Source organism: Symphalangus syndactylus, chromosome 6, assembly GCF_028878055.3.
Source record: "Symphalangus syndactylus isolate Jambi chromosome 6, NHGRI_mSymSyn1-v2.1_pri, whole genome shotgun sequence".
NCBI lineage: Eukaryota > Metazoa > Chordata > Mammalia > Primates > Hylobatidae > Symphalangus > Symphalangus syndactylus.
The window spans coordinates 10,120,248-10,133,512 of record NC_072428.2 but is presented as its reverse complement, the minus strand read 5'-3'; the positions used below and the strand labels follow the sequence as shown (position 1 = coordinate 10,133,512).

The window sequence follows — 13,265 nt, the reverse complement described above, 5'->3', positions numbered from 1 at the left end:
CCTCAACCTGTAATTCCTTTCATTGGTTGACACTATACCCTCAGGAATGTTTATAAAGTTATTTTTTATATGTAGTGTTTTTTCTATCTGTTCTCAAAAATTAAAATTGTACTGTTTCCCAAAGTATACTTATGATTAATTGGCATCTTTTAAACTCTGTATTGGGAGGATTTTAACCCTGATCAGGAGCCAGATTAGTTTAAGACTTTTCATCATTTTAAGATTTCTTTTGTGTGTGTGTTTTTTTTTTAGACTGTCCAAGTGATTGTCCAGGCTCGGCTTGGTGAAAAGATTTGCACTCGTTCATCATCTTCTCCAACGGGTTCAGATTGGGTAAAATTCTATTATTTACTAAGGTGTATACTGTAGTGTTTGTCACAAGGAATGTGTAAAGTTCTCAAGTGCAATAATAAGTAATACCATTTATAGTATTATAAATAACACTAAAATATCTAATTCCATTTGATCCATTTACTTGAAAAGGTTGTTCTTATTGTATGTTAATCCTGAGTTTATTTGGTTCTTAACTTTCTGCTGTGATATATGAAAAAGCTTAGTCCTTGGAAGACAAAAATTGTATCTTAGCTAATTTTTGTAATGATAATTACCTTTTTCAACTTGAGATTTTGGGCTTTGATGCAGGATTATCCCTTATGGGGAAGGGAGAAGTGAATGAATTGTCTTCCTTAATCAGCCACAGCAATACTTGCATTACCCAGCATACACTTAATTTCTTTTTCCATAATGTTCCTGTGAGTGTTTCATGCAAAAGTCCCTTTTGTTTTCCAGTTCAACTTAGCAATCAAAGACATCCCAGAGGTTACACATGAAGCAAAGAAGGCACTGGCAGGGCAGCTTCCTGCGGTCGGGAGGTCCATGTGTGTGGAGATTTCACTTAAGACTTCTGAGGTAAGGGTATGGCCAGGTTGGTGTCTTCATTTAGCACTCAGGGCTCCTCACACTCTGAGTCCAGTTCATTTCTCAGTCGTATACCTGCCCCTTTCCTCTCCGACATTCTTATCATTCTCTGAGGGGGTCATGGTTTTTTTTGTTTTGTTTTGTTTTGTTTTTTTTGAGACTGAGTCTCGATCTGTCGCCCAGGCTGGAGTGCAGTGGAGTGATCTCAGCTCACTGCAACCTCTGCCTCCCAGGTTGAAGTGATTCTCCTGCCTCAGCCTCCTGAGTAGCTGGGATTACAGGTACATGCCACCATGCCTGGCTAATTTTTGTATTTTTAGTAGAGACAAGGTTTCACCATGTTAAGTCAGGCTGATCTCGAATTCCTGACCTTGTGATCCACCCGCATTGGCCTCCCAAAGTGCTGGGATTACAAAGGTGAGCCACCGCGCCCACCCTGTTTTTTGTTTTTATTTTATTTTATTTTTTGAGACAGAGTTTCACTGTTGTTGCCCAGGCTGGAGTGCAGTGACATGATCTTGACTCACTCCAGCCTCCGCTTCCTGGATTCAAGCGATTCTCCTGCTTTAGCCTCCCAAGTGGCTTGAATTACAGGCGCCTGCCACCATGCCCGGCTAATTTTTGTATTTTTAGTAGAGACAGGGTTTTGCCATTTTGTCCAGACTGGTCTTGAACTCCTGACCTCAGGTAATCCGCCCACTTTCGGCCTCCTAAAGTGCTGGGATTACAGGCGTGAGCTATTGCGCCTGACCTGTTTTGTTTTTTGAGACAGGGTCTTGCTCAGTTACCCAGGCTGGAGTGCAGTGGCACAATCATGGCTTATTGCAGCCTCGACCTCCTAGGCTCAAACAATCCTCCCACCTCAGCCTCCTGAATAGCTGAGACTATAGGCATGCACCACCATGCCCAGCTAGTTTTTGTATTTTTTGTAGAGATGGGGTTTCACCATGTGGCCCAGGCTGGTCTCAAACTCCTGAGCTCAAGCTATCCGCCTGCCTCAGCCTCTCAGAGTGCTGGGATTACAGGGGTCATGGTTTTTGAACTTATTATTCCAACCACTTGGTATAGACTCTTTACCCTCTTGTTCACATGACATACTTCTGCTCATCCTTCAAGACTCACGTGCTCTAGAAACTTTCCCCCTTTTAATGGGAGATATAACTGCAGTCTTTACTTAGACTTCCTATGCTGCTTTGTTTATATTTGTTTCTAGAGTGTGACTTGCTGGGTGGTGGTGGTTGTTGCTTTTAGGTGTTTTTTGTTTGTTTGTTTGTTTTGTTTTTTGTTTTGTTTTGTTTTGTTCTTTGAGACAGAGTCGCCTAGGTTGGAGTGCAGTGGCACGATCTCAGCTCACTGCAACCTCCGCCTCCCAGGTTCAAGCGATTCTCATGCCTCAGCCTCCAGAGTAGCTGGGATTACAGGTGCATGCCACCATGCCTGGCTATTTTTTGTATTTTTTGTAGAGACGGGGTTTCACCATGTTGGCCAGGCTGGTCTCGAACTCCTGACTTCAGGTGATCTACTTGCGTGGGCCTCCCAAAGTGCTAAGATTACAGGCATGAGCCACCATGCCCAGCCTGCTATTGTTTTGAGACTGGGTCTCATTCTGTCGCCCAGACTGGAGTGCAGTGGCGCAGTCATGGCTCACTGCAGCCCTAAATTCCTAGGTTCAAGGGATCCTCCCACCTCAGCCATGCACCACCACACATGGCTGTTTAAAAAAAATAAAAAATTTTGTAGAGACAGGGTCTCCCTGTACTGCCCAGGCTGGAGTGCAGTTCTGCTTATAGCTTACTGCAGCTTCAAATTCCTGGCCTCAACTGATCCTCCTGCCTCGCACTCCAAAAGTGCCGGGATTATAGGAGTGAGCCACTTTGCCCAGCCTGTATTGTGAGTTTTTAAAAATGTTTTTGCTTGCCTTATTTCACATTAGGATTGATGCAGATACTGTTTCAATGTATTTTCACTAATAGATTATAAGGCTGTATGGTATAATGAAAGGTAAATAGAATTTGGAGCTACACAGAGCCAAGATCAATCCCAGCTGAGTGACTTTAGCCAAATTACTTAACCCCACCCCCACTAGCACTTTTTTTTTTCCGCTCTGTTGCCCAGGCTGGAGGGCAGTGGCACGATCTTGGCTCACTGCAACCTTCCCCTCCTGGGTTCAAGCGATTCTCTTGCCTCAGCCTGGTTCAAGTGATTCTCCTGCCTCAGCCTCCCAAGTAGCTGGGACTACAGGCACCCGCTACCACGCCCAGCTAATTTTTGTATTTTTAGTACAAATCCCAAAGTGCTGGGATTACAGGCGTGAGCCACCATGCCTGGCCCAGCAATTGTAATTCTGAAAATTTTCCCAAAGAAATTAATTGAGTTTGTGGGAGAAGTTTTAGTCTCAAGGTTGTTTATCACAATATTTGCAGTAATGAAAATTAGAAACAACCTTTATGTTCACACTGAGATGAAGATACCAAAAAAAAAAAAGAATAAAGAAACAACCTTGGCTGGGCGTGGTGGCTCACGCCTGTAATCCCAGCACTTTGGGAGGCCAAGGCAGGCAGATCACAAGGTCAGGAGATCGAGACCATCCTGGCTAACACGGTGAAACCCCGTCTCTACTAAAAATACAAAAAATTAGCTGGCTGTGATGGCGGGCGCCTGTAGTCCCAGCTATTTGGGAGGCTGAGGCAGGAGAATGGCGTCAACCCGGGAGGCGGAGCTTGCAGTGAGCCCAGATTGCGCCACTGCACTCCAGCCTGGGTGACAGAGTGAGACTCTGTCTTTAAAAAAAAAAAAAAAAAGAAAAGAAACAACCTTTATGTTCAAGAATTGGAGGACTGGTTGGATAAAGTGATAGTCATATGGTGGAATACTGTGGAACCATTTTAAATGATTTAGAATTTTTAATTATAAGGAAAATTCCATGACATATTTATTAAGAAAAAGCAAGTCATCAAAATAGCATATAGATTGATTGCCCTTTTATTTAGAGAAGAGGCTTGTTCGATTATAAGTTGATATCCATTTTTTTCTTTTTGCTTATCTATACCTTCTAATATTTTTATAGTGACTGTAATGCTTTGAAATTAAAAATTTTTTAAACAAACAAATATTTTAAATGTGTCCTTTCTACAGGGAGATTCCATGGAGCTGGAAATATGGTGTCTTGAAATGAATGAAAAGTAAGTGCTGCGTCTTAGGGTCGTTGGTTGTGGTTGCTGAGGATTAAGTAGGTGACATCATGTGAAATGCAGGGCTTTGTTTTCAGAGTCAGGGAGGGCATTCTGACCGCTTAACAAAGCCAATAGGTCTTTGCTACAATTTGCTTCATCCTTGGCTTCCAGCCTAGACACAGAGATGACCTTCAGAGGGAACATCAGTCCAGAGAGACTCAGATACTACAGGGAAAGGAGCAGCAGAGAAAGCTGAAAAGGCTTTGTTGTTTTCCCAGAGTACAGCTAGTTCTCTGATTCAATCCCTTGCGAGCTCTTGTAATATGACTACTCTGTTTTGTCTGTTTTCTGTGTGGCAGCCATCCAAAAAGATTCCCCTTCCCTGCTCCTTTTTACAGACTATGGGTCATGGATTGGAAATGCATGTTATTTCCTTTCCTCATTTTCTTCTTTCAAGGCAGATTAGCTTACCTCCTGCCTGAAGCTTCATTTTCAACAAGAGCATATAGGAAAATTGAGGAAATATCAACACATCAAAAGAAAAATCTTAGTGATAAGTATATGTGATGGACATTAATTTTCTTTATTGAATAAATGCAGTTGCCAGGTTATGGCCCAAAATTTTAGAGCCAAGCTGACTTTTCTGCAGACTTCTGTTAGATTATCGAGATAGACAGCTCATAGGATAGTACGTGTTTGCACCTTCAGTGTATATAATTGCAGTATTTATTTATTTATATGTTTTCAGATGTGCTGCTTTATTTCTAAAAAAAAAAAAAAAATTACCACCTTGAAGCTAGAAAAAAATATATTGGGTGCCTTTTGGTGCTCATTTGCCTGTGTCTAGTACATGAGAAAGTAAAACATTGGCTTACCTCAATAATCTGTTGATAAAGGTGTAGTTAGAGTTCTCTGGTTAGTTCAGAACATGTCTTAATAATAAATTTGGTCTTGTGTAGCTCCAGCACTAAATAGAAGTATGCTGACCGTATCTTTGTGCCTGGCAGGTGTGATAAAGAAATCAAAGTTTCCTACACGGTGTACAACAGACTGTCATTGCTGCTGAAGTCTCTTCTTGCTATAACTAGGGTGACACCAGCCTATAGGCTGTCCAGAAAACAAGGGCATGAATATGTCATATTATACAGGTAAACAGCATAGATGGTCATCTTGATTCACTCATCAACCTCCTCACTTTGCACATTGTCTGGCATTTAGATGTTCTGTGATGATGTTTCGGACAGTTGGTTGGTTTGTTGGATTATTGATGCTGTCGCTTTCATATGATCACTATCCAGCCTGCCTTATGAACCTCACCCTTCCAAAGCCACCAGGTTTATTATCCTTTTCTATATGCACAATCATGATTCCTGTGGAATGGATGTTGAGGTCCTAGTGATAAACATCTTAGAGCTAGGGAAGGAAGTCAAGAGTTTTATTTATTTATTTATTTATTTATTTAGAGATGGAGTCTCGCTCCATCGCCCAGGCTAGAGTGCAGTGGCACGATCTTGGCCCATTGCAGCCTCTGCCTCCCGGGTTCAAGTGATTCTCCTGCCTTAGCCTCCCGAGTAGATGGGACCACAGGCACCCGCCACCACGCCCAGCTAATTTTTGTATTTTTAGTAGAGACAGGGTTTCACCATATTGGCCAGGCTGGTCTCGAACTCCTGACCTTGTGATCCGCCTGCCTCAGCCTCCCAAAGTGCTGGGATTACAGGTGTGAGCCACGGTTCCCGGCCTGGAAGTCAAGACTTTAAAAAACAGTCTATACTGGGAAGATTCCACAGTTTTCTGTATTCCAGGGTTAAATTAAAACTTTGTCTAACAAACTGTTAACTCAGTTTATGTTTTTAATTAGTTGTCTGTGGATATAAAGAACTGGTCAACAGAGTATTTTCCTTGGAGCATTTCACCTCAGCACATTTATTGAGTGCCTTTTTAGTGCAAGCATTGTGCCAGGAGAACTGAAGAACTGTACAGAGGCCCAGCATTAGAGGTGGTTTAATGTAGTGAGGGAAACAATTTGATACATGTATAATTATTTTTAAAAAGCAGGATTTGAAAACTGCAAACCAGAATCAGGAAAAAAAGGTACTGAGAGAATATAGAAAGATAAAATTTGTTCTGGTTGGTAAACAGTTTAGGTCTTATGGAGGAAATAGCATTCAAGCTGGCCTATTAGGGAAAGAGAATTTGGGCTGGTAGAAGTGAGGGAGAATAATTATTCCAGATGGAGAGTTCAGCAGCTAGCAAGGCACAGAAGTGGAGGGCAGAGTAAGAGCTCTGCTCAGATTGTCAGATGAACCAGAATGGTGGAGTAGAGGGTGTGTGGCAAAGTGTGAGAGAAGAGCTTGGAATGCTGGGGTCCCAAATCTACCAAAGATGCCTTTCTTTTGTATTTAGTGATAAGCCATTGGTTTAAGCCTTTGCCTTAAACGTATAGAGCTGATTTTTAGACGAATAGTATGGCAAGATAGAGGGACCAAAGGAGGAGAGGCTTATCTAGTTCTGTTGAAATAATCTGGTACCTGAGAATAGTTGTCATTTCCTTAGACTTTCTTAGCAATATCCTAGCAAGCCTAACCATGTCTATTTTTCTAGGTCTTTAATAAATTTTTGCTGTCTTCTCTCTAGTCTTCTGGTTTCGAGTTGTTTTATTTGAAAATTGCTCAACTTTTATTGAGATATATTAGAAAGACATGCTACTAAAATCATCGGCTTAGTTACCTAGGACTGCTAGTTCTTTCCATACCAGTGTTTAAAGTGTTCCTTTATCATGTATCTCTGGAGTAATCATTATTGCTCACAGGGGCCGGACGCACGCCTGTAATCCCAGCACTTTGAGAGGCTGAGGCGGTTGGTCACTTGAGTATAGGAGTTCGAGACCAGCCTGACCAACATAGCGAAACACTGTCTCTACTAAAAATACAAAAAATTAGCTGGGCAGGGTGGCACGCTCCTGTAATCCCAGCTACTCGCGAGGCTGAGGCACGAGAATCACTTGAACCCAGGAGGCGGAGGTTGCAGGGAACCAAGATCACACCACTGCACTCCAGCCTGGGTGACAGGGCAATACCGTATCTCAGGAAAACCCAAACAAGCTCGTACTGCTCACAGGATGTTGATCATTTAGGAGTGCTTTTGGATACAAATAACTGTAGCTTAGATCTAGAGAGGTGGATGATCTCAGAGGTAGACTTGGCTTTTCCACCTGCTTTTTATACTGTCGTTAGAAGGTTAACAGCCTGATACCATTAAAGAATAGTCTTGACCAGGTGTAGTGGCTCACGCCTATAGTCCCAGCACTTTGGGAGGCCAAGGCAGGAGGATCACCTGAGGTCAGGAGTTCGAGACCAGCCTGGGCAACATAGTGATATCTTGTCTCTACTAAAAATTTAAAAAATTAGCCAGGTGTGGTGGTTCGCCTCTGTAGTCCCAGCTACTCAGGAGGCCGAGGGAGGATTGCTTGGGTCCAGAAGGTCAAGGCTTCAGTGAGCCATGATCACACCACTGCACTCCAGCCTGGGTGACAGAGCGAGACTCTGTCTCAAAAAAATACACATAACCAAGAAAAAGTTTAGCAAATTTTAAGCACTGTATCAGTATTTACATGAATAGTGAACTGCCTGAGTCTCAGCTTTTTGTTAAAGGCCTTAAAGGGTATTTACGCCGGGCGTGGTGGCTCACGCTTGTAATCCCAGCACTTTGGGAGGCCGAGGCGGGCGGATCACGAGGTCAGGAGATCGAGACCACGGTGAAACCCCATCTCTACTAAAAATACAAAAAATTAGCTGGGCGTGGTGGCGGGTGCCTGTAGTCCCAGCTACTCGGAGAGGCTGAGGCAGGAGAATGGTGAACCCAGGAGGCGGAGCTTGCAGTGAGCCGAGATTGCGCCACTGCACTCCAGCCTGGGCGACAGAGCGAGACTCCGTCTCAAAAAAAAAAAAAAAAGGGTATTTACTTAGCAAGATCTCTTTTACCAACACTTTATTAACATTGTTCCTATATTACTTTATGGCAGGAGTCACTAAACTATGGTCAGCCGACCATCTGCTTGTTTTTATAAAAGTTTTTTTAGGACACAGCCATCCCCTTTGTTTACATATTGTCTATGGCTACTTTTGCAATACAACAGAAAGCTGAGTATTTGTTATAGCCTATATGGCCCATAATCTTAAAATATTTACCATTTGGTCCTTTACAGAAAGGTTTGCTGATCCCTGCTTTTTAGTATCTTTTGTCTGTCGTATCTGTAGTACTTTTGTGCTTTGTATTTCAGATATTTATATACATTTCATTTCTTTTTTTTTTTTTTTGAGGTGGAGTCTTGCTCTGTCACCTAGGCTGGAGTGCAATGGCACGATTTTGGCTCACTGCAACCTCCTCCTCCTTGGTTCAAGTGATTCTCGTGCCTCAGCCTTCCAAGTAGCTGGGATTATAGGCATGCACCACCACACCTGGCTCATTTTTTTTTTTTTTTTTGAGACGGAGTCTTGCTCTGTCACCCAGGCTGGAGTGCAGTGGTGCAGTCTCGGCTCACTGCAAGCTCCGCCTCCCGGGTTCACGCCATTCTCCTGCCTCAGCCTCTCCACGTAGCTGGGACTACAGGCGCCCACCACCACGCCCGGCTAATTTTTTTGTATTTTTTTAGTAGAGACGGGGTTTCACCGTGGTCTCGATCTCCTGACCTCGTGATCCGCCTGCCTCGGCCTCCCAAAGTGCTGGGATTACAAGCGTGAGCCACCGCGCCCGGCCATTTTTGTATTTTTATTAGAGACGGGGTTTCACCATGCTGGCCAGGCTGGTCTTGAACTCCTGACCTCAAGTGATCCGCCCACCTCGGCCTCCCAGAGTGTTGGGATTACAGGCGTGAGCCACTGTGTCCGGCTACATTTCTTTTCTTTCATACAAGACTAGTCTGTAAGACCTAGGATTCAGATTTATCGTTATTTCATTCCGAACATCTAACCATGAAGCTTCTTCATACATCGTTGGAGCTTAGTATTTATTGAATAAACCCATGTATGTGTTGAATTTTAACAATATTACTTGAAAAATATGAAAATAGATTTTAGGTATTTTGAATTCAAACTTTTTGCTAATATAGACTGGCCTGTCCAGGGAGAATCATAGGAAGGTTCCACTATGTTTATGTTTGTATTTATTTATTTTTTTTTCAGAATAGTCTTACCTAGTTAATTATTCCATGGTGGAAAAGATTTTCTGCTTTATTAAGCCATCTACTTAGAGATTTCTTCATGGCCAGGCACAGTTGGCTCACACCTGTAATCCCAGCACTTTGGGAGGCTGAGGTGGGAGGATTGCTTGAGCCCCAGAGTTTAAGACCAGCCTGGGTCACATGGCAAGACCTCATCACTACTATTTAAAAAATTTTATATATATAGATATATGTAAAAGAGAGCTTCCCACAACTAAAGACCACTTATCAAACTCTAGTACATTCTGGTCAGGTATGGTGGCTCATGCCTGTGATCCCAGCACTTTGGGAGACTGAAGTGGGAGAATAATTTGAGGCCAGGACCGGGGCAGTGGCTCACGCCTGTAATCCCAGCACTTTGGGAGGCTGAGGTGGGAGGATCGCTTGAGTTCAGGAGTTCGATACGAGCCTGGGCAACACACTGAGACCCTGTCTATACTAGAAATAAAAAAAAATTAGCTGGGTGTGGTGGCACATGCCTGTAGTCCCAGCTACTTAGGAGGCTGAGGTGAGAGGATCTCTTGAGCCCAGGAGGTTGAGGCTGCAGTGAGCCATGGTCATACCACTGCACTCCAGCACGGGCAACACACTGAGACCCTGTCTCAAAAAAAACAGTTGAGGCCAGGAGTTTGCGACCAGCCTGGGCAATAGTTAGACCCCGTCTCTACCAAAAAATTATTTTTAAAAAACCCTAAAAACAGGCTGGGCATGGTGGCTCACACCTGTAATCCCAGCACTTTGGGAGGCTACGGCCTGCATATCACTTGAGCTCAGGAGTTCAAGACCAGCCTGGGCAACATGGCGAAACCCTGTCTCTACCAAAAATACAAAAATTAGCCAGGCATGGCAGCACATACCTGTAGTGCCAGCTATTTGGGAGGCTGAGGTACAAGAATCGCTTGAGCCCAGGAGGTGGAGGTTGCAGTGAGCCAAGATGGTGCCATTGAACTCCAGCTTGGGCAACAGAGCAAGACACTATCTCAGAAAAAAACAAAAAATAGGGCCGGGCGCGGTGTCTCACGCCTGTAATCCTAGCACTTTGGGAGGCTGAGACGGTGGATCACAAGATCAGGAGATCGAAACCATCCTGGCTAACACGGTGAAACCCCGTCTCTACTAAAAATACAAAACATTAGCCGGGCGTGGTGCCGGGCACCTGTAGTCCAGCTGCTCAGGAGGCTGAGGCAGGAGAATGGCATGAACCTGGGAGGCGGAGCTTGCAGTGAGCCGAGATCGCGCCACTGCACTCCAGCCAGGGCGACAGAGTGAGACTCAGTCTCAAAAAGCAAAACAAACAAAAAACAGTAGCTGGGCGTGGTGGCATGCGTCTGTAATCCCAACTACTTGGGAGGCTGAGGCAGGAGAATCGCTTGAACCCAGGAGGCTGGAGGTTACAGTGAGCCGAGATGATGCCACTGCACTCCAGCCTGGGTGACAGAGCAAGACTCCGTCTCAAAAAAAAAAAAAAAAAAAACAGTGCCTTCTAGTAGCAATCTTAGACCTGTTGGCCACTTTTATTTATATATTCTTTATTTCTCAGTAGGTATAATTTTAAAATATGTTTTAGTAGCAGAGAGAAGAAACTTACATAGCAGTTTCCACTTAATTATTATTTTCCTCATTTCTTTTTTTGAGACAATGTCTCATCCTTTTGCCCAGGCTGGAATGCAGTGGTGCAATCTTGGCTCACTGCAGCGTTGACTTCCTGGGCTTAAGTGATCCTCCCACCTCAGCCTCCCAGTTATCTGGTGCTGCAGGCATGCACCATCACACCCGGCAAAATTATTTTTTGTCGATGTAGGGTCTTGCTATGTTGCCCAGACTGGTCTTGAACTCCTGGCCTCAAGTGATCCTCCCAAAGTGCTGGGATCACAGGCATGAGCCACTGTGCCTGGCCTTATTTTCCTTATTTTTTAACCAACCCACTCTGTGTACATCTCCATAGCTGTAGCTTAATTGAAGTAGTAGGAATTACTAATGCTCCATCAGGAGAGGTATTTGAGCAGATGATTAAGGAAGGCTTTGTTTTATTTTGTTTCTAGGTGTTTTGGCTATAGAGGCCCTTAGGCGTAAAGAATCAGGTAACATTTCTTATTTTTTTCTTCCATACAGGATATATTTTGGAGAAGTTCAGCTGAGTGGCTTAGGAGAAGGTATGTATCAAGGTTGAAAAACATTCATAGTGTTCAGAGCTCTCCTAACTTCAGAGATGAGCTTCGTTTCTACTTGTTATAATATGTAGATTGTCATCTTAATATGCATAATACAAGTAAAGAAAAGATGAGAATGCAGGTAGGTGGTCCAGGTTATGCCTGATCTGCCAGGGTAACCAAATAATTTTTCACAAAGTTCCAGGAACTCAGTCTTCTTTCTTACTCTTTATAAAACTGTATATTTTCCTAATTTTCTACAATGAGGATGTTAAATGTTTCTGATGAACACCAAGAATTTTGAGAAATTGGAAATGAAACCAAGAAAATCAGGAAAGCTTTGTTGAAAGTGTTACTTGTAAGGCCTTGGCTGTTTACTTAGCCGTGGAGTGGCAGCTTGGGTGGAAGGCAGTTACTTCTTAAACTGAAGTGTTTGTGTGACATTCTAGTGCTCCTTCACTGTCTTTTTTAGCATGTGATGTATCCTTTGCAGGGCTGGTTAGTAGAACTTTCTCAGGCCTTAAGACTAACAGTTATTTTATCTCTTTGAAGGTAGCTTTATCTATAAATAGAGTGCTATTTCCCCTGCCAATATTGGCTCAATATAGAATACATTGAGAGGGAAGAAACCTATATATACACACACATACACGCACATACACACACAAAATTAAGGCTGCTGCACTTAACGTGCTAAGTGGATAATGCCAGGGATTACACAATAGGCCAAATAATTCAGGGAAAGACAGTCTGGGGGCAGTGTCAGTATTCTCTGCAAAAAAAGCTAATAATGTATCTCTTCTCCTAGGCTTCCAGACAGTTCGTGTTGGGACAGTGGGCACCCCTGTGGGCACTATCACTCTTTCTTGTGCTTACAGAATTAACTTGGCATTCATGTCTACCAGGTGAGGAAGAGCCCTGGAATCCAAAAGAACCCTTCCAAAGATGTTAAAGCTTTTTTTCTCCTAAACTTCAAGACTAAACCTGCAATTCAGCTTTGCTGAAAGCAGTACCTTCAGAAGAATAAAGAGAGAGCACAATTGCCAGATTGGAGAATTTGAGTGTCCCAGAGCCAATTTGTCCAGAACGTAGGATTGGTGGTTTATATTTAGGGATTGTGATAGTTAAAGCTCTGGTAGTGCCTGCCAACAGATGTAAGGTGAGGGGCCCTCTGAGGACTATGTGGGGGCTGGAAAGGCATTCTAACAAATACTGGAATCTGCTTATTGTATTACAGGCAATTTGAGAGGACTCCACCTATCATGGGGATTATTATTGATCACTTTGTGGACCGTCCCTATCCCAGCTCCTCTCCCATGCACCCCTGCAGTTACAGGTGAGGAATGTGAAAAGGTGCTCTCCCAAACTGCAACTGGGCAGAAGCATCCGTCCTGCACAAGCACATAGAACACTTTTCTCAGCACTCACTCTCCAGTGGGCAGGGGGCCACTGATGGAGACCCCACATGGAGAGAAATCAAATGGGCCAGTTTTCCTTCTTTCTGCTCCCTCTTAGATACACCAAGACTTAGTATATACAGATGTCTCAGAAAATTCTTGGGATATTTTGGATCTTGATGTTAGTGATAAGACTTTTTTTGGTGAAACCCCATCTCTACTGAAAATAAAAAAATTAGCTGGACATGCCAGCACGTGCCTATAATCCCAGCTATTCAGGAGGCTGAGGCAGGAGAATTGCTTGAACCTGGGAGGCAGAGGTTGCAGTGAGCCGAGATTGCGCCACTGCACTCCAGCCTGGGCTACAGAGTGAGACTCCGTCTCAAAAAAAAAAAAAAGACTTTTC

General features: G+C 43.5%; 1 protein-coding gene across 50 annotated transcripts in view; it reads left to right on the top strand.

The window, feature by feature from the left end:
* ATG13 (autophagy related 13) overlaps window positions 1-13,265 on the top strand; it is a 61,657-nt gene that overhangs the window by 31,760 nt on the left and 16,632 nt on the right. For all 50 annotated transcript variants that reach the window (XM_055281766.2, XM_055281763.2, XM_055281764.2 and 47 more), the window contains 7 exons: window positions 253-333; window positions 790-909; window positions 4,054-4,100; window positions 5,099-5,239; window positions 11,425-11,465; window positions 12,271-12,367; window positions 12,700-12,798. In XM_055281766.2, the coding sequence (XP_055137741.1) occupies window positions 253-333; window positions 790-909; window positions 4,054-4,100; window positions 5,099-5,239; window positions 11,425-11,465; window positions 12,271-12,367; window positions 12,700-12,798 (626 nt within the window). The remainder of the gene's footprint in view (window positions 1-252; window positions 334-789; window positions 910-4,053; window positions 4,101-5,098; window positions 5,240-11,424; window positions 11,466-12,270; window positions 12,368-12,699; window positions 12,799-13,265) is intronic.